Genomic DNA, 17,462 nt, shown 5'->3' with positions numbered 1-17,462 from the left:
TCCAACACGACCTCTGGTCCAACCATAGGGCCTCCCAGCACACGCCCCATGTCTGCTGGGAGGACTGGAGGTCCTCAGAGATGGCCCTGCAACTTGCCCCTCGACTTCTATCACTCTGTCCCTGGGGGCTGATGATGCACAAAACATAGATAGTCATGAACGCGGGCCTTTACCCAAACACCTGATTTCCTGCCTGTCCCCATTTAAGCATTCTTCTGTTTAAGGACTAACCACTGTCCCGTTGCTGCCTCTGCAAATGGCAACATCATGTTTTTTCCAACAAATTCACAAAATAGGGCCTAGCAGGAGTTGGAGCAGATAAGTCACGAAATCACAGACCCCTAAGTATACATTTTAAACCTAGTATAGGTTTAAACCAGGCCCGTTAGATCTTTAAAGGTAATTAAATAGTGCACTAAAATCAGACCCCTGCTTCTGTTATCAGTGGTGGAAGAGTCAAGTAGAAAAGAAAAACACTGGGAACATACGGTAAGCTGAAATGCCGTGGGGGTGGGGACGGGACACAGAACTCAACAAGCCAGGAGGGGTACTCACAAGGTGCTGACAAGATCTGAAGTGGCTTTTATTTTCTTTGCCGTACTTCTGGGTACTGCTTGATTTTATTCTTATTTATTTATTTATTAGTAATCTCTACATCCAACTTGGGGCTTGAACTCACGATCTTGAGATCAAGGGTCGCATACTCACTGGACTGAGCCAGCCAGACGCCCCTGATTTTGTTAAAACACAACGTTCGTTTTGTAAAGAGTCAAAATATTTTTATTCTGAGAAGAAAAAAACCTTAAGTGTTGGCTCAGATCATCTCTAACGATGCATTCGGCTCTAAATTCCGTGCCTGGGAGAGACGGGTGAGCGCGGGCTGGGGGCGCGCCTTGCTCCCCGGACATGTACCTCTGCCCCCGCTTGCTGGGGCGCGCACGCAGGCGGGGGTGGTCCCCTCCCCGGCACAGCGATCCGGCAGCTCCCGCCTTTAGGAGGGGCAGCCTGGTGTCAGTTAGGGTTGGCTTACCTGGACAGGCGGCTCAATCATTATCCAGGCCGGAAGCATCAGACTGGGATTGAGAGGCTGGGTTCCTACTCGGAAGTAAACTCCGCCCCTGGAATCACAGGCCCAGATGTGCTGATTTCCACACGCCAGGCTTGTCAGTTTTATAGGTCCTGCAGGCAAATGAAGGAAAAGGCCACACGCTAACTGCTTTTGTAAAATGACGAATCCTTCACTTAAATCTATGGACTTTGATTTATCCTTCAAAGAAAGAGGTGAGGCTGCTCTTGCGGCTGACCCTGTGGTCTAAGAACGCCACAGCTCAGGGGCATTTCCGAGGCCTCTGGCCGCCCTGCCACCGGCCAGGCGCCACTCGGCAGGCTCTCTGGCACCGGGCGGGGCAGTCAGCATGCCGCCGGCACCGGGCCCCGGGGCCGATAAGCGCAGGGTTAGTCCCTGCGTGGGCCCTGTCGCTAGCTTCATCACATCCGTGCACAGCACCGGCAAATTCTGCGTCTGGGGAGAGGGCGCCCCTCTTTATCGGGAAATCTGGACCCGAATGAGAATTAATAATGAACTAAGCCCCGTAGAATCTTCATTTTTCTTTCTACATTTCTCTTTATTGATTAAACCAATTTTAAGAGGAAGGGAAATGGGAGGAGGCTCTCAAGAGAAATTACACTTGATTGATGGTCTATGTGGCCAGAATCACAGCCTGGTTACAGCCGTGGGACAAGGTGTGGCTAAGTGTGGGATGCCTCAATCCAAAGCCTGCAATGGAGCAGTGGCACGCAGTGATTATCGGCTCTGTCTCAGGAGGCCGTCAGGACTCAGACACAGAGACGTTTGCCCAAGGTCCCAGGGTGAGACTGTGGCTAAGCCAGGAGGCAAAGGTCTGAACCCAGGCCAGCTCAGCTCCTCCACACCAGCTACCCGACCGCGGGGACTCTGGTGAACCCACAGATCTGACGTGTTCTGATCCGCCGGTTTTGACGGATGAACATACCCAGGTAACCGTGTCTTGTCGAGTTAGAGCACATTTTCATCCCCCAGAAAGTTCCCTTGGGCCCCTTCGAGTCAGTCCCCTCCCCTGAGGCACCCACGGGTTACGAGTCTGGTCTAGAGGTCCATAAAAACCACCACAGGTATGAGGTTTCTGGGGTCTGGCCTCTTTGTCTCAGTGACCTGTGTGCAGGATTCACACGCAGTGTCGCTTCTCAGGTTGCTGAATGTTGCTCGGCTGCCTGTCGACAACAAGGTTTACCCGGTCACCCAGCCACCCGGCCACCTGGCCACCCAGTGAGCACACTCGGGCCACACCCACTTCTTGCTATTAGGAGTAAAGTCGCTATGGAAGACTTTTTGTGGACGCGTTGTTTTTCTTGAATGGTACCTAGGAGTGGAAGTGCAAGGTTGTGGGGTAGACTTTCATTTGCCATTCTTTTTTTTTTTTTTAAATGTTTACTTTTGAGAGAGACAGACAGAATACAATTGGGGGACGGGCAGAGAGAGAGAGGGAGACACAGAATCCGGAGCAGGCTCCAGGCTCTGAGCTGTCAGCACAGAGCCCGACGTGGGGACCGAACTCACAGACTGAGAGATCATGACCTGAGCCGAAGGTGGAGGCTTAACCGAATGAACCACCCAGGCGCCCCTCCATTTGCCATTCTGCACGCCCACCAGCAGTGCAGGCCGGCTGCCCACACCCTCACCAGCACTTGGTCTTGGCACCCTTTCCATGTTGGCCATTCTGGGTGTGAAGAGGTAGTTTGTCATGGTTTTAATTTGCATTTCCCTGATAACTAATGATGCTGAGACTCTTTTAATGTGCTTATGGGGTATATCTTCTTTTGAGAAGTACCCGTTCAAGTCTTTTGCTCATTTTTCAAATTTAATGGTTTGTCTTTTGATGACTGAGTTAGAGGATTTCCTTGTATATTCTGGATACGAGTCTTTTGTCAGATATACGCATTAGGAGTCTTCTGTCCTAGTCTGTGGCTTGCCTTTTCATTTTCTTGACAGTGTTTTTTGCTGAGTTTTTTTTTTTTTTTTCAACGTTTTTTATTTATTTTTGGGACAGGGAGAGACAGAGCATGAACGGGGGAGGGGCAGAGAGAGAGGGAGACACAGAATCGGAAACAGGCTCCAGGCTCCGAGCCATCAGCCCAGAGCCCGACGCGGGGCTCAAACTCACGGACCGCGAGATCGTGACCTGGCTGAAGTCGGACGCTTAACCGACTGCGCCACCCAGGCGCCCCTTTGCTGAGTTTTTAAATCTGATGGGCCACCTTGACTTTAAAGCAGGGGGAAAAGGTGGTGCAGCTACGTTCAGTGGCAGTGCTCCTGTCGGTCAGCTCATAACTGTCCCTGGTATCAGACGGCAGACTATGTTTCTGCACTAAAACATACGGCATGGATCCTGTGTGTGGACATCTTGTCAGGTGGCTTCAGCTATGACACCAGCTTAAAAGTATTAACTGATCACTACACGAAAAATTCTCAGTATTTCTTTGTGCATATCCTACAGGTGGTTTTTCTTATACTGAAATAAACTTTATTTCTGCCTTCCTTAATCTTTTATGGAATGCCTTACCAGGGAGTTCAGATAGACTCCCTAGGGCTCTAACATTACATAGTGGAAGATTCGTACCGATCAAAATAAAGTACCTTCAGCAGTAAGTTACAGAAATAGCTGAAAAACGAAGGCTAATTTTAAAATGCTAAATGAAAATTAAGTTTATGCTGGAGTCTTCAACCTACCCTAATAGGAAGTCTAGGCAGTAGCTGATGGTGATGACGGTTACACGGTGACAAAGCCGCACCGGGCCAGCAGCTCAGTGAGCAGTGACTATCAACACCGCCAACAGAACACGCGGTTCACACGTTAGGAATATTCTTTCAGAACAAAAGCAAAGGCTGCTAGAATATACATGTCAGTAAATACAATGGCTTATCCTGAAGACACAGGTCAAAGAAGAAAACGTTGAACAGAAGGCTTTTCTGCAGTTTTCTACCTCACAGAGGGTCCCCCGGCTGCCTGAACACAGAAGGTTTAGGAGACTGCTCTGCAGAGAAGGTCGGGACAGGTGGTGGGGACTACGGCCCTCCCAAACACTCCATGGTTCCCGTGCAGGCCCTTCCAGTTGGGCAGGGCCTCATCATTAGCATGGACAGAGGGCTGTGGGCAGAAGCCGTCCCCTGCTGTAGTGACCATGACGGTGAGGCCACAGGCCCTCACTGCAGCAGAGGACACGGTCCTAGAGACTGAGAGCCAACTTTGTGGCGGCAGGAAAGCAACGTTCACGGTGCTAAGTTGCTGATACCTCGGGACTGTTATTACGCTGGCAGCCTGATGAACACAGACATGCTATCATTTTCTTGCCCTTCCCCGCTTTGTTTTTTCTTGCATTTAAAATAAGTTTTAAGGGGCACCTGAGTGGCTCAGTCGGTTAAGTGGCTGACTTCGGCTCAGGTCATGATCTCACAGTCTGTGGGTTCGAGCCCCGCGTCGGGCTCTGTGCTGACAGCTCAGAGCCTGGAGCCTGCTTCTGATTCTGTGTCTCCCTCTCTCTCTGCCCCTCCCCCGTTCATGCTCTGTCTCTCTCTGTCTCAAAAATAAATAAATGTTAAAAAAAAAAAAAAATTAAAAAAAAAAAAAAATTAAAAAATAAGTTTTAATTACTTTCTTCAACAGAGGAGACATTTTCCCTTTAGGATTACTTTTAAACATATATTTTAGAACAAAAAGTGGCATTTATTTGGTGTTTTACTATTTATAAAACGCTTTTCTGCATAAACTACTGCCTACTATAATCCTATTTGTAACCTAAAGGCAAAAACTGACACTAAATATTTCCTCATTAAATGCTATGCCCAGATGAATCAAATTACAAGTTGCATTAGTTTGCTGACATTCCAGTGCCCGACATAATGCATATTTATGTGTACTGAGAAATGAAATGTTGTGAACATCTTAAATACCTGCTAAATGATGCAAATTTTCTTCCCTAAACTAGGGTTGTAATAAATTGCAAAATTCCATTTTCAGTCTCTAAAACTGGGTTCAGTAGTCAGACATCTAAGAATTCTCTTAATTCAATCTCAAAGTAGCAACTGACCTGGTAATTTGAATAGGGGCAGAAGAGTGATGTTATGTCTTTAGAAAGAAATTAAAGGTAGAAATCACATTCATGACTTGATACTTTGCTAAAGTCATCCTTGAAACTGAAATTTCTGCTTCCAGTGTCACGGCTGGTTACGTTCCAGACTTTACAAAAAGCTGGTGCTGCCGGTGTGAGGAGGGCTGGATCACACTGTCAGCCCTGGGAAGACGGGCTTTCACTTTCCATGTTCGTAATGTCAGAATACTTATAAAGAAGAGGCCAAAACTGAAGAGAAGGACACAGATAAATCGCATCCTGACAAACTGGTGGCAGCTTGGAGGTGGATGAACTCATTAACGGTGAGGAAGGACATCTTTGTACCTGGCTGTTAGGCAGTTTTGCGATGATCAGTATCAAGGCCAAAGACAGGATCCGAACTCATATCCCAGAATTACTTAGAAATGGGGCTTACCGGTAATAACCACTTTCCCTGACGCCCTAATTTCCTGCTGTGCGTGGATGTGGCCAAGCACACGGTCCTCCTCTGTGTGCAAACGCCACAGGGTCAGGCTACAATGGCCACCGTACAGAGCAGGCGCAGAGCGTTCAGGGCGCGCGGTGGGAAAGCATCCTGAGGGGAGCACTGACTGAAGAAAGCTTGGGGCAGGGCGGGGGACAGTCTCGGCCCGAAGAAGAGGCAGAGGAAGGAAAGAGCAGGGAGGACATTCTAGGCCGTGGCAAGACAAGCATGGCCCGTGCACCAAGGGACAACGACCGGTGGCTGGAGGGACCAATGCACGAGGCCCGTGCAAGGAAGGCTGGGCCAGGCTGCGATGGCCCCCGGTGCCACCCTGACGCCGGGGCAGTGTGGAGCTGTTTGATGTTGAGGGTCCACCCCTGGAGCTGTCTGGGGAAGACGGATCTGGCAAGCGAGGGGGGGGTGGGTGGGTACGCCTGGCGTCATGAGGCGGTTCCTGCAGGAGAACAGGCGTTGAGGAGGGGCCTCTGACCCTGGCAGTGCTGGGAGAGAAGCAAGGATCAGGGGCTAGGAGACCCTCTGAGGTAGACGGAAGAGACACTGCTGATGTGCTGGCCGCAGACAGCCACAGAGGAGTCTGCCTTTTCCGGAAGAATTTAATGGGAGCAGAGGAGTGAAATCAGGAAAAAGGGTACATTTGGGAGAGAGGAGTTTCATCCTCAGACAAGTCCTCACACGCAGTCATACTCCTGCAGAGGCTGTGCCTCCTTTCATTGCTGTGAGCACCCACCACGGCCAACTTGTAAAGGAACAATCCAGGCGAGCCATTCAAGGCAGGACTGGTACCCAGATCACCACACTTTCTATTTCCTACTATTCCATGCGTGCTGCCCAATGACAGCCTTCCAAGGACACTCGCACGTCAGGCTCAGGGCAGGGAGCACACACTTGAACTCGAAATCTGCATCCCCCTGTTTAAATGATAAACCGCTTGACTCACCTGTTTGTCCCACAGGCTACGCAGACCACACCTGGAGAGAGCCCAGTAACACAGCACCTGGTGGTCTGTGCCAGGCTTTCACCGCCCCCTACCCCCCACCCCCTCACCTTGGCACAGCAGGAGGCCGGCACCACTCCCACATCATCATGCCCACCTCCCCTGCCCCAACACGCCGTCTACCAATTCAGGACTGCATTCTCCTACGTTCAAAAAATGATAAAAGGATTCTCTGTCCATCATTTCAGTGTCTGCTGGCAACCCAGATGAAGAAACAAAATCTAGAGCTCAGACCAAGAAAGGCACCAGGCACCAGGCACATGGCTGGACTCCCCCCCCACCAGCCTACGGCGTGACGCAGCTAACGTTGGCTCGACAAGGACCCTGTGCAGGACACCTGCCCGAGAAGCTCACGTTTACGCAGGATGCTTCCCCGCATCACCTGTCTGCGGTGGGGACGGCTGTTCCCATCAGGGAGGGGAGGAATTGAGGTCCAAAGGGAACCCATCAGTTCGCCCAGGGTCCCAGAGCCTGCTCAGGGCGAGTTCTCTTAAACTGAGCCTCAATCCCTGCAAAGCTGAGCTTCTCCTCTCTGGAAAGAATGGCCGCCGCCCCAGCGAAGCTCACGTGGGCACCTCAGAGACCTGCGATCGTGCAGCTGGTGCCAGAAGGACTGGACTGTCCCGGAAGGGAGGCGGGAGCTGTGGGTGCCTGGTGGCCTCGGGCAGAGCCAGTCCCGCCAGCACAGCCTGGCACAATGCCATCCGCCCCGCATTCACTCCGGCGTGATGGCATCCTCTGAGGGACTCGGGGTGGGGGTGGGGGTGGGGGGATGCTGTGGGGAGACAGCTCTGCCCTCACCTGGCCTGTGCAGAAGAGCAAGGCCTCCCACAGTCTTCGGGATCCAGCGGTGGCAGGACACAAATCGTGCCCTGGCCTCCTCCAGAAGGAGCTGGTAGCATCTCCCAGACTGGTCTGGCCGGGGCTGCTAGAGAAAGGCTCAGGCCAGTAGGATCTCTGAACAGCAGCAAGGTTTCTGAGGACAGGCAGGAGGGCCACCCGTCACCAGCACTCAGGGCCATAAGCAGCCACAGCCTGGTCTGGTCAGTCACCGTCGGTAATGGTGGCTGGCAAACTCCCAAAAGCTGGAAGGTGACAGCCCCAGTGCTGGGATTAGGTTCAAACGACAGGGTAGGAGGCCAAAAGCATAAGTCATCAAAATGACCCTGGAACATTCCTATTTTTAGTATACATGCTGCTGAAGGGAGCATGACCCTGGAAAATTCTTAGCTTTAGAACAGAGTTTGCTTCCTCAATTGAGAGCCAACCTGCCTCTTTAGTTGACGTGGATGGTATATGGGGGTCTTGTTGGACAGAAGAATAATGACCCCTCTATATGGCACCTTGCAGGGGCCACTCAGGCTGAGACCAGTGGAGGCCCAGCCTGTTTCATGGGAGGGTGAGAGGCCCCCGGCGGCCGGAGACACAGCGGGGGGCTGCTGGGGAGGCAGGCAGGCAATGGGGCCTCCCTTGTTTTTTTCTTCTTTCTTTCTCCTTCTCTTTACGTATGTATTATACATATATGTATACACAAACTAATATTATATATTTTATTATATATAATATATAGATTTTAACATCAAATACATATCAAATACATATTATATATATATATAATACACAAACATGTCTCAATATATATTTTTTAATGTAAGGTATTATATATATTATGTATATATTACATATATATATATATATAATATAAATATATTTTAAGCAAACTCTAAGCCCAACGTGGGGCTTGAACTTACGACTTGGAGACAGAGTCGATGCTCTACCAACTGAGTCGGCCAGGCACCCCTCTCCTTTTTTTTGTAATGAGTACATGTGGTTGAATTCTCAAATATTAAATGCCGGTACAATTCAAGTTTACCAGCTACCAAACAAAAAACGCTGGTTGTCTGTTGACCAAGATGGGAAAGCGTATGGCGGGCGAGTGTCCCTAAGGCTCATGTGGACCTTCTAGGGGAGCAGCCTCCACCTTCAGACAAGTCTCTACTGTCAGACGAGCCACACGTAAGATCCTGGTCGATCAAGAAGGTGCCTGGAGAATAACCTAACGTTGTGGGCTCACTCTATCATCTTGCCTCTTGGAATACAAATGACTTATTTATAAGCGGCATCGTGCACCCCGCAGCCCTCGAGGGGAGGCTCAAGAGAAGAGCCACCGTCAGGAGACGCACGTCATCCCCTCAGTCTGCCCGAGAAAGAAAGGACACCCGCTCGTGGGACACTATTCTAGCTGCAGAAGAGACAGGCACACGGGTGCTGACGCAAGACCTGAAGGACACAAAGCCACGCGCCATGCTGAGCGGGAGCGCCAAGTTCTGGTGGCAACACCTGCTCTGAGCAGGCGCTCCTTCTGGGCTCCGCAAGCACTGCAAAGCTGGAAGGGGTGAGGAGGCTCCCCGTAAAAGGACGAGGCCCATTTAATCTGCACGAGGGGCTAATCAATGTCCTAAAATCCAGCAACCTACACAATGTCCTATAAGAATTCACACAAACCGAGAGGTGCCCGTGTGGCTCAGTCGGTTAAGCGTCCGACTCTTGATTTTGGCTCAGGTCGTGATCTCAAGGTTTGTGGCATCGAGCCCTGCGTCAGGATCTGCGCTGACAGCATGGAGCCTGCTTGGCACTCTCTCTCTCCTTTCCCCACCTGTCTGCCCTTCCCCGGCTTTCTGTCTCCAGTAAGTAAACGTTAAAAGCCAAAGAATTCCCACAAGTTGACCACGGGGGCCTACCTAGCTGGGAAAGGTCCAGCCTCGTCCAGTGCATGCCTGTGGGGCAGCTCTTGGACAGCGTCCGGATGAACACCTGGCCGAGGCTGTCCAGGGCCCACAGGGCGTCCTGGCAGGCGGCGTAAGCCCTCATCTCGGCGTCGGGAGGCAGCTGCACCGTGGAGGGGCGGGACTGAGCGTTCTGGGCGCTGACGCTGCACAGGTCCTTGCTGCTCTGGCACAGCCACAAGGAACTTCCTGCGGAAAAGGTTCATGTTCGTCACTGGAGAAACGCACAAGGCACCCCGGCCTCTGGGCAGGTGACACCCGACAGCTCCCAGCGCGGCTGCGCAGCAGGCTCGCTCTGTGTGCTTTACGTCAGAGGTCACAGGCGCACCCCATGGCCAGCCAGTTAAGAGACAAGCCTGAGATGTTCTAAAGGGAGGAAAGAAAGCAGGGCTTATGAGATCTGATGAAGGCTACAAAGTGGGCTCAGTGGCTCCGACCTCGGACGTTCTGTAAGGGCTGGAGAGTCTTTGATTTGGCTGTGCCTGGCGCTCTGGAGGGAGGGACATCAGCGATTCCTCAGAAGGACGGAACCAAAGCTCCCTTAGTCTTGTCTTGGTGGAGGGGGTGGGCGGGCAGGGAGGCTTGGGAAGCCGGAGGGCCTCCTCTCCTCCCTAGCCTCTCCTCAAAATTTACCCTCTCTTCCTCCCCACCACTGGTACAGTCCTTCAGGCTTAACAGGTTCAGTTTAAAATGCAGACAACCTCTGGGAAAGTCAGAACCTCCGTGAGAACATATTGTCTAAAACCTGTGGCCAGATGGGTTTAAGAATTCAAGTATTTTTGGGTTTTGAATACCTAAGGTTTTGGGCATGCCACAAATTTAAGTAACAGCCTCAGGGAGCCAGGCAGCCATGAAACGCAGTACTGTTCCTGCCACAGGCCTAATTGGTGGCAGAAATAAGCAGCCTCACGTCGGGTTCAGGTCAGGTTTTGTTGCCAAATGAATTTGTGCCAATCTCAGGAGAGAACCCATGCTTTTTGGAGCTTACAGATTTCAGAACCGCGGTCAGAGTGATCAGGCAAGAAAACATTTTACTGTACGGACAAGTTAGCCAAATCCTAGTGGGACTAACGGCTTGACTACCCAGCTGTCTTGTCTGGACCACAGGCTTCTCGGCATCTGCCCGTCCCGCCCCCGGGGCGATCCTAGAAGGAGCCTTCTGCCACTTCCCAGCGGGGCTACCTGACTGCCCCGGCTCTCAGCTCCCTGGGCAGCTGCACTGCCTCTCCCAGCTCCAAACCCTGCGCTCTGGGAGGGAGGGGCGCCCTGAGTGGAGATGCAGGAGGTCTGCCTCTGCAGGGGAGGCCTGCCCTAACACGGCACAACTAGCCGGAGGCTGAAAACCAGACTGAAAGAGGTTACCAGGAGGTGACGGAAGACTTCCCAAGGGGAAACGGGAAGACACCCAGAGAAGCCTGGTGCCCGCTGGCTGCAGTGCTCTGGACCCTGACATGTCGCTGGGAGTCTCCAGCTGTGGCTCTGGTGGGACACCAATTGTTTCTCTCCTTTGAAATGGCATTTTGCCTGTGGACTCACTCGATGTCTCCACACTAGACCCTCTCTCCTGGTCAGGCCTATCCAGCTTCGGGGGCCTTGGCTCAGCCGACAACGGATGCTTGTCCGTGAAGCCACTGTACCATCTCTGAGGCCTACCCAGCCACACGCCATCGCAGCAAGGCCATGGTCAGACCATGGCTTTCACCTTGCAACAGCCAACCCATGCACTACATTTCTCAACCAACCTTCCTTTGTGGGAGCAGTGGAAGCCAGCACAAAGGCCCATTTTGTTGCAGAAGCTGTCCCTCGGGGAACAACATTATTCCAGTAAGTGCCTAGAAGGAATACGAAGTGTGTTAAAGAAAGAAGAAAACACACACACACCAAAGCTCTGGTTCGGGACAACTGGTTTTCAAACCTCTTACAGCTAATTCTAGAGTGCCCTTAGATTAGGAGGTCCACACCAGTGCTGTGAGGCCAGTCCCTTGTTTTCCTTTCTATGCTGACAAGCAGAGCCCAGTCCCGCCCAGGGTCAGCTGGGCGGGTGGGCGGGTGAGATGTGCAGAGGGAGGTGAGCTGGAAAAAATGCACAAAGCTGGGCTTCACTCATAGAAACGAAGTCCTCGTGGGTACACGTGGATTCTTAACGACACTCACAGATCTCGTCAGAGCCTTCATTCCCCACAGTGAAAGAACTTTTCCTCTAGTAAATGGACTATTCTGTCTTGCTGAGCACTGTAGTTTGGGTGCGCTTTTTCATTTGAATGTGGAATTATGAACATAAAAATGAGCTCCATCTGCCGTTTCTATATCATCACAGATTCCCAGTAGAAACTGATCACACACCAGCCAAATGCTGGAACCCAAGTTGCAGGAACGACAGATTAAAAAAAAAGGAAACTGATACAAAGCATAAAGAACGCCTCCGTCACAAACACTTCACACACTGGCACCAAATTATCTTCTGAAGTTGAGATCTTAAAGCTTTTGTTTCAATGCTGGCTTTAAAGTGAAGCTGCCAATCAAGTCAACGTAAAAAGACAAGTAATTCACCCACCGATGAGATTTCCTTTAGCGACATGGAATTCGTTCTTGCCTGAGGAGATCCAGACGCCACTGTTGTTGACCCCGAGAAGGCTTGGCTGGCACTGAAGCTGCTGAGACCAAAAGGCCATGCGCAGTTTATCTGCCACCTTTTCGACGGGCACCTGGGCTGCGGTGGCCACCGAGTGCGTGGCATGGATTATGGTCTGGAATAAGCTGCACTGGTCGAACACCACGTAGTCTGTGATGCTCACCTGGAGGGGACGGAAAGACACCCTGCTCTCAGCGGTCACAAGCGCCCTACCCCTGTGCACGGACAGTGAGGCTCGGCCCTCGTGCGGCAACACCTGACACACGTGTGCACGTGCCCACCGTGTCAGCACCAGAGCAAGGCCGGCAGGACGCTACCAGACCACCAGCTGCAGCTAATTCTGAGGGTCGGATTTAGAGGGATGGCAGAAAACGTCCCCTTCTGTTTTCTACGTTTTCGTAGGATATGGACCGTCACAACAGCATGTATTACTGTTGTGATTACCTGTGACCCCCTCAGGCCCCCAAAGCCTTTTATTCTAATCAGTGAGAATGGGTGATTTTGCTTTCAAAGTTAGGTGTTTCCAACAGACAACAGTGTGCGGTCCTCAGAATCACAACACGGGTTAAACGAGGTATTGTAAGTAGGGTTACGGTCTAGACTAGGACTGTCAGTAATTACACCAGTTCAACAGCACGAGCTGGGACTGCCCTGGACGTGAAGGGCACACCCTGGTTCACGTGTGCAAGCTGCTTCTCTAACATTCCCGAAAGACACTCTCCAGGGCGCCTCTGGGGAGAGCCTCTCCCTGTTCGGCAGCTCTGGTTGTGAGAAAGTTCTTTCTAAGATGGTCAAAATCTGATTCCCTGTGACTGTCATGTATACGTCTGCCCCCGTCGAGCTGGATTATAGAGAATGTCGCTCCCCTACTCCGAGGACAGCCTTGTGCAGGCCACGTTCCCAGGTCACACACGATCGAGTGAAAGGGACGTCGTTTATCATAGGGAACTTAATTTATAATAAACAAAAGCAAACAAAAAGGGAATTACCGCAACACTCGGTACTTAAGTGTACAAATCCGCTTTTTTCCAAATCCATGGAAGGATGAGCCGCCGCCCTAACTGAAGTTTAAGTGAACATCAGACCACATCAGGACCCCGCGGCCCCACTTCCTACTGTCGGCAAGCGCTCCGCCAGCCCGGCTGGGTGGTCTCCATCGCAGCCCACAGAACGCTGGGCACCCAGCTCCGGGGTTCACGACGCACACTGCTGTGTGCCGGCCCAGCGAGCTCTGTTCTTCCTTGGGAGTGCACACGCCAAGGCCACGCAGCGAGTCTGTGACAGACCGCCTTAGCACCCCACACTTGCAGATAAGCAAGATGCACATTAAAAAAAAGAAAGGTTTAGCAGCCAAACATAAAGCTGGCTCTAGAGCTACAGAGCAATCAGTCTTACGGTAATTAGAACAACTACGCTTCCAAATACCTCGTAGGGGATTCTGTCAAATTAAAGTTCTCTAAAGATAAGGTTCTCAATATTACGGTAAATGGTATCTAACTTTATGTTATTTAAAAATGGAATTGGGTACATACATACATGAGAGACAGAGTGTGTGTGTGTGTGTGTGTGTGTGTGTGTGTGTGTGTGTATAACCATACAACACAGTTACAAGCATGGAGAGGATATTTTAAAATCACTTGTACGACTTCTCAGGTAGTATCTGGCATATCAAATTAGAGACATACGTACACATATACTTATTCATTAAATAGCAAACACAACTTATTTTTCACATTCTCATTCAAAAGACCTAAGCGCCACTAATGAAAGAACTGCCTTCAACACAGCAAGTCTGAGGCAACAATAAAACCTGAACCTGGTTTTATTTTGGAACCCGACTGGGGTGGCTCAGTCGGTTAAGCGTCTGACTTCGGCTCGGGTCGTGATCTCGCACTTTGTGGGATCGAGTCTCGCGTCGAGGTCTGTGCTGACAGCTCAGAGCCTGGAACCTCTGCTTCAGATTCTGGGTCTCCCTCTCTCTCTGCCCCTCCCCTGCTCATGTTCTGGCTCAGGCTCTCTCTCTCAAAAAATTAAATAAACATTAAAAAATTTTTTTTAAACCTGAACCAGTGGAGACAAACACTGAAGAGACATTGCTTATTTTTCAACTGCTGAGGGTCAGAACAACCTTGCTGATGGGAGCAGGAGGCGAGGCGGCAGGGGGGCGGGGGGGAGAAGGCAGCTACAGTTACACTGAACGGTACCAAAGAGGGGAAGGGACAACTTCTTTGAAGACACGTTCTAGGCCACTCTGGCTGTGACCGAGTCACGAAAAGTTAGCTTACTTATACCCTACTATGACGCAGAGTGTTTCCTTTTCTTGGAACACGTGGGAACATTCTCCTTTCTTTGTTGAAACACTGCCTGCTTAGAGACCTTGAGAGCAAGCAGAGAGAGATGAATTCGAATTGCAGGTTGGGTTTCCAAACTCACCATCTAGCTCTTCCTAAACATCATCATTACCTAGGTCTTCCCTGGGCTTGTTTAGCACGTGAGGATAAATTACTAAGCAACACCGAAACAAAAAAAGAAACAATAAACAAAGCCTGTAAATTTAAGCGAAGAGAGCTTTGTAAGTGATCTCCTACGGCGAAAAGCCCTTGATGTTTCTAATGTGCTCAAATACGGCGAAGTTTAACTCCTCAAAGAGTAAAGAGTGAGTGTTCTTAATTCGGTCCAACCTTCCCAGTCTCTTTACGGAGAAGACAAGGGCTAGAAACGGGGAGCAGAGCTCCCAACCCGGGGGGACACTCTGGCCAGTGGCCCTGGAGCTGAGTACCTACTTGCCACCAATGGTCGTCATCTCCCTGAGGCTTCTTGGAAACGATGCCGGTCCTGAACCACAGGTTTCCTCGGATGTCCAGGGCCCACAGAGTCTGCTGGTCCCCAAGGGTTATACAGACAGGTTCCAAAGCCTGCCTTTCACTGGGAACGGGAGAGAACACGGGAGTCAGCACCCACGCTCCAAGCGCCCAGCGTGACTAGGAATGTGGCAATCAAGTGTCTCCTGGCTGGGTCTGGACCCCACCCACCAGTTCCAAGGACAGAAGGTCCAGTTTTGAGTCACATTACTGTGCAGTGTATGTTGTTTAAATGTGTGGCAGCTTCCGAAAGACATACTGAAGACCCGGCCCGGCAGGGACGAGAAAATACCCTACAAGAAAAGAATGCAGGCACCTAAGGGACGTGAGGCCTAGAGCCCCACACCCTCCGCTGCTCCCTCCTGCACAATCTAGCGAGTGGAGGCGCCCCCCATGTGCCAGGCTGTGCTGGGCGGCAGCAGCTGGGCACACGCCATCTCGCTGCGGGCAGTGCCCTTCTCCCTCGTGCCCCTCTGGTGAAGCCCTCGCCAGCTTCGAGGCTCAGCCGGGCCGCACTCCCGGTTTAGGACCATCTACGCTAACTGGCACCAGCCGGTTACGCGGCTCCCCCCGGAGCAGGAGCCCTGGGAGGGGAGGGCACCGGGCAGACCCCCTCGAGCGCCCAGCCCAGCCCGAGGGAGGCTCCCAGGAGCTACCTGCTCAAGTTTACTGGGCTGCTAGGTTCAAACCAAGGGCATCCTAGTCTCATTTTTCTAATCAGCAACACGATTTGATGGTCTGCAAATAAAATTTTGAGTGGTACAAGTAACCCAACGAATTAAAATTCAGAGACTGATTACCATGGACTAGGATGATAATAAAAACATTTGGCCCTAAACCGTCGAGACTGTAAACAGAAACCACCCGACAGCACTGGGCGGTGCCGAACAGAGACTGTCATGAGAGACTCGGGATGCCGTGATGCTCGGGGTTACACAAGAGGGCAGCAGCATTTCAAAAAACTGAGCTCTGACCCGACGCCCAGTCTGCCAGGCAGCGGCAGGCACAGGGCGTCTCCAAGGTCAGGCTGCCGACACTGGCTCCTGAGAATTCCAGAGAATGCTATCCCCACGGAGAGCTCCAGAGAAGCAGCCTTGGCCAGGACGGGCTCACATGGGTGCCTCAAGGGGAGTCGAGCAAAGAACTGAGGGTGGGACAAGAGAGCCGATGGAGACGTCTCTGCTCTCCCTGCGGATACCTGACGATGTCACATTTCCACTGCTCCCCTTCAGGACAGAAGCTGCTCACGCCCTCCCGATACAGGAGGGCCCTCTGCTCTGTCAGCGCCCACACCACGCTGTTTCGGGCTGTGATCTGGGACAGTGGGTATGGACAGTCGACCTTCACGGCTCTGGCACAGGGGCGATCCACACTGAGACCTGCCAGGGAGACAGACAGGAAGCCCCCCAACACACAATCAGGATTTCACACCTCATTTGTATTCTGTCGTCGGCTTCTTTTCCTTTTTTCGGTATTTTGCCTGTTCTTTTGTAATAAGTACTTTGTCTTTCTAAGGGTCAGTCAACAAAAAATGGCGAAATTGTGCTTAAGTATGGCGTCTATCTGAAGTGTTTGCAGATGCGCTTTGAAAACTGAAGGGGGGGGGCGGCGCCTGGGTGGCTCAGTCGGTTGAGCGTCTGACTTCGGCTCAGGTCATGATCTCACAGTCCCATGGGTCAGAGCCCCGCATCGGGCTCTGTGCTGACAGCTTAGAGTCTGAAGCCTGTTTCTTCAGATTCTGTGTCTCCCTCTCTCTCTGCCCCTCCCCTGTTCATGCTCTGGCGCTCTCTCTCTCAAAAATAAATAAACATTAAAAAAAAAAAAGAAAACTGAAGGAATAACACAGCTCGGAATCCGGCGTCCCCAAGTATCTTACGAAGTCTGGAAAGAACAAGAAGGCCCAGAGCAGGAGAGCGGCCAGAGGCTGAGCCAGGAGGCCCGGGCCCAGAGCAGCAGCACTCCCGAGGCCCTCCCATGCTTTGCGGCCGTGCCCCTCAGAGCATCCGGGTGAGCGAGCTGCTGTGGCAGCCGCTGGCGACGGCGGGGCTCCGAGGCCTCCGCCCCTCCTCTGACCCTCCGCGGAGCAGCTCTGACAAGGCAGCGGCCCTCTCCCTGCTCTCACCTAGTTGGCGGGAGTGGGGGTGGGGGGACCCTAGATGGAAGGCAAGGCCACGGCAGGGCCAGAGCTGAGGGTCCCTGACTCCCCGGCCGGGGCTCTTGCCCCCACCTCCTTGTAGCCTGTCTCACGAGCCTGGAGCCTCTCCTCAGGAGCTGGCAGAGCAGCCGGTAACTAAAAGCCCATCCTCCGTGGCGTCGGCCTGCGATCAGTTCTCGCTGCTTGAGGGTGCGCCCCGCCTAATCGCAGAAGCACCCCGTGTACCACGTCCCTGGCGGCACGTCTCGTCCTTGACCAGGAGAGTCACCTGCGGGGCTTCCTCCACCACAGATCCTCAGGCCAGCCGCAGGGACTGACACGGTAGGTCTGGTCCGCCACTCCCCAACCCCAGGCCACAAGCACTCCGTTCCCCACCAGGAACGA

The 17,462-nt window shown here is 52.0% G+C and overlaps 1 protein-coding gene across 6 annotated transcripts in view; it reads right to left on the bottom strand.

Annotated features, from left to right (window-relative positions):
* The window catches only part of TECPR2 (tectonin beta-propeller repeat containing 2), a 106,414-nt gene that overhangs the window by 33,953 nt on the left and 54,999 nt on the right, over nucleotides 1-17,462 (bottom strand). For 5 of the 6 annotated variants that reach the window (XR_006219112.1, XR_006219114.1, XR_006219113.1 and 2 more), the window contains exons 12-17: nucleotides 16,122-16,302; nucleotides 14,846-14,987; nucleotides 11,985-12,225; nucleotides 11,173-11,262; nucleotides 9,386-9,619; nucleotides 1,031-1,179 (exon numbers count right to left, since the gene is read on the bottom strand). Coding sequence is in view for 3 of the 6 variants with exons in the window: in XM_042990605.1 (XP_042846539.1) it covers nucleotides 1,031-1,179; nucleotides 9,386-9,619; nucleotides 11,173-11,262; nucleotides 11,985-12,225; nucleotides 14,846-14,987; nucleotides 16,122-16,302 (1,037 nt within the window). In the remaining 3 variants the exon portion in view is untranslated. Of the gene's footprint in view, nucleotides 1-1,030; nucleotides 1,180-7,420; nucleotides 7,730-9,385; nucleotides 9,620-11,172; nucleotides 11,263-11,984; nucleotides 12,226-14,845; nucleotides 14,988-16,121; nucleotides 16,303-17,462 lie in introns of those variants that run through there. The other variant, XM_042990607.1, reaches the window with a different exon arrangement.

Source organism: Panthera tigris, chromosome B3, assembly GCF_018350195.1.
Source record: "Panthera tigris isolate Pti1 chromosome B3, P.tigris_Pti1_mat1.1, whole genome shotgun sequence".
Taxonomy (NCBI): Eukaryota; Metazoa; Chordata; class Mammalia; order Carnivora; family Felidae; genus Panthera; species Panthera tigris.
The sequence above is the reverse complement of the archived record's forward strand: the minus strand, read 5'-3'. Positions and strand labels throughout refer to the sequence as shown.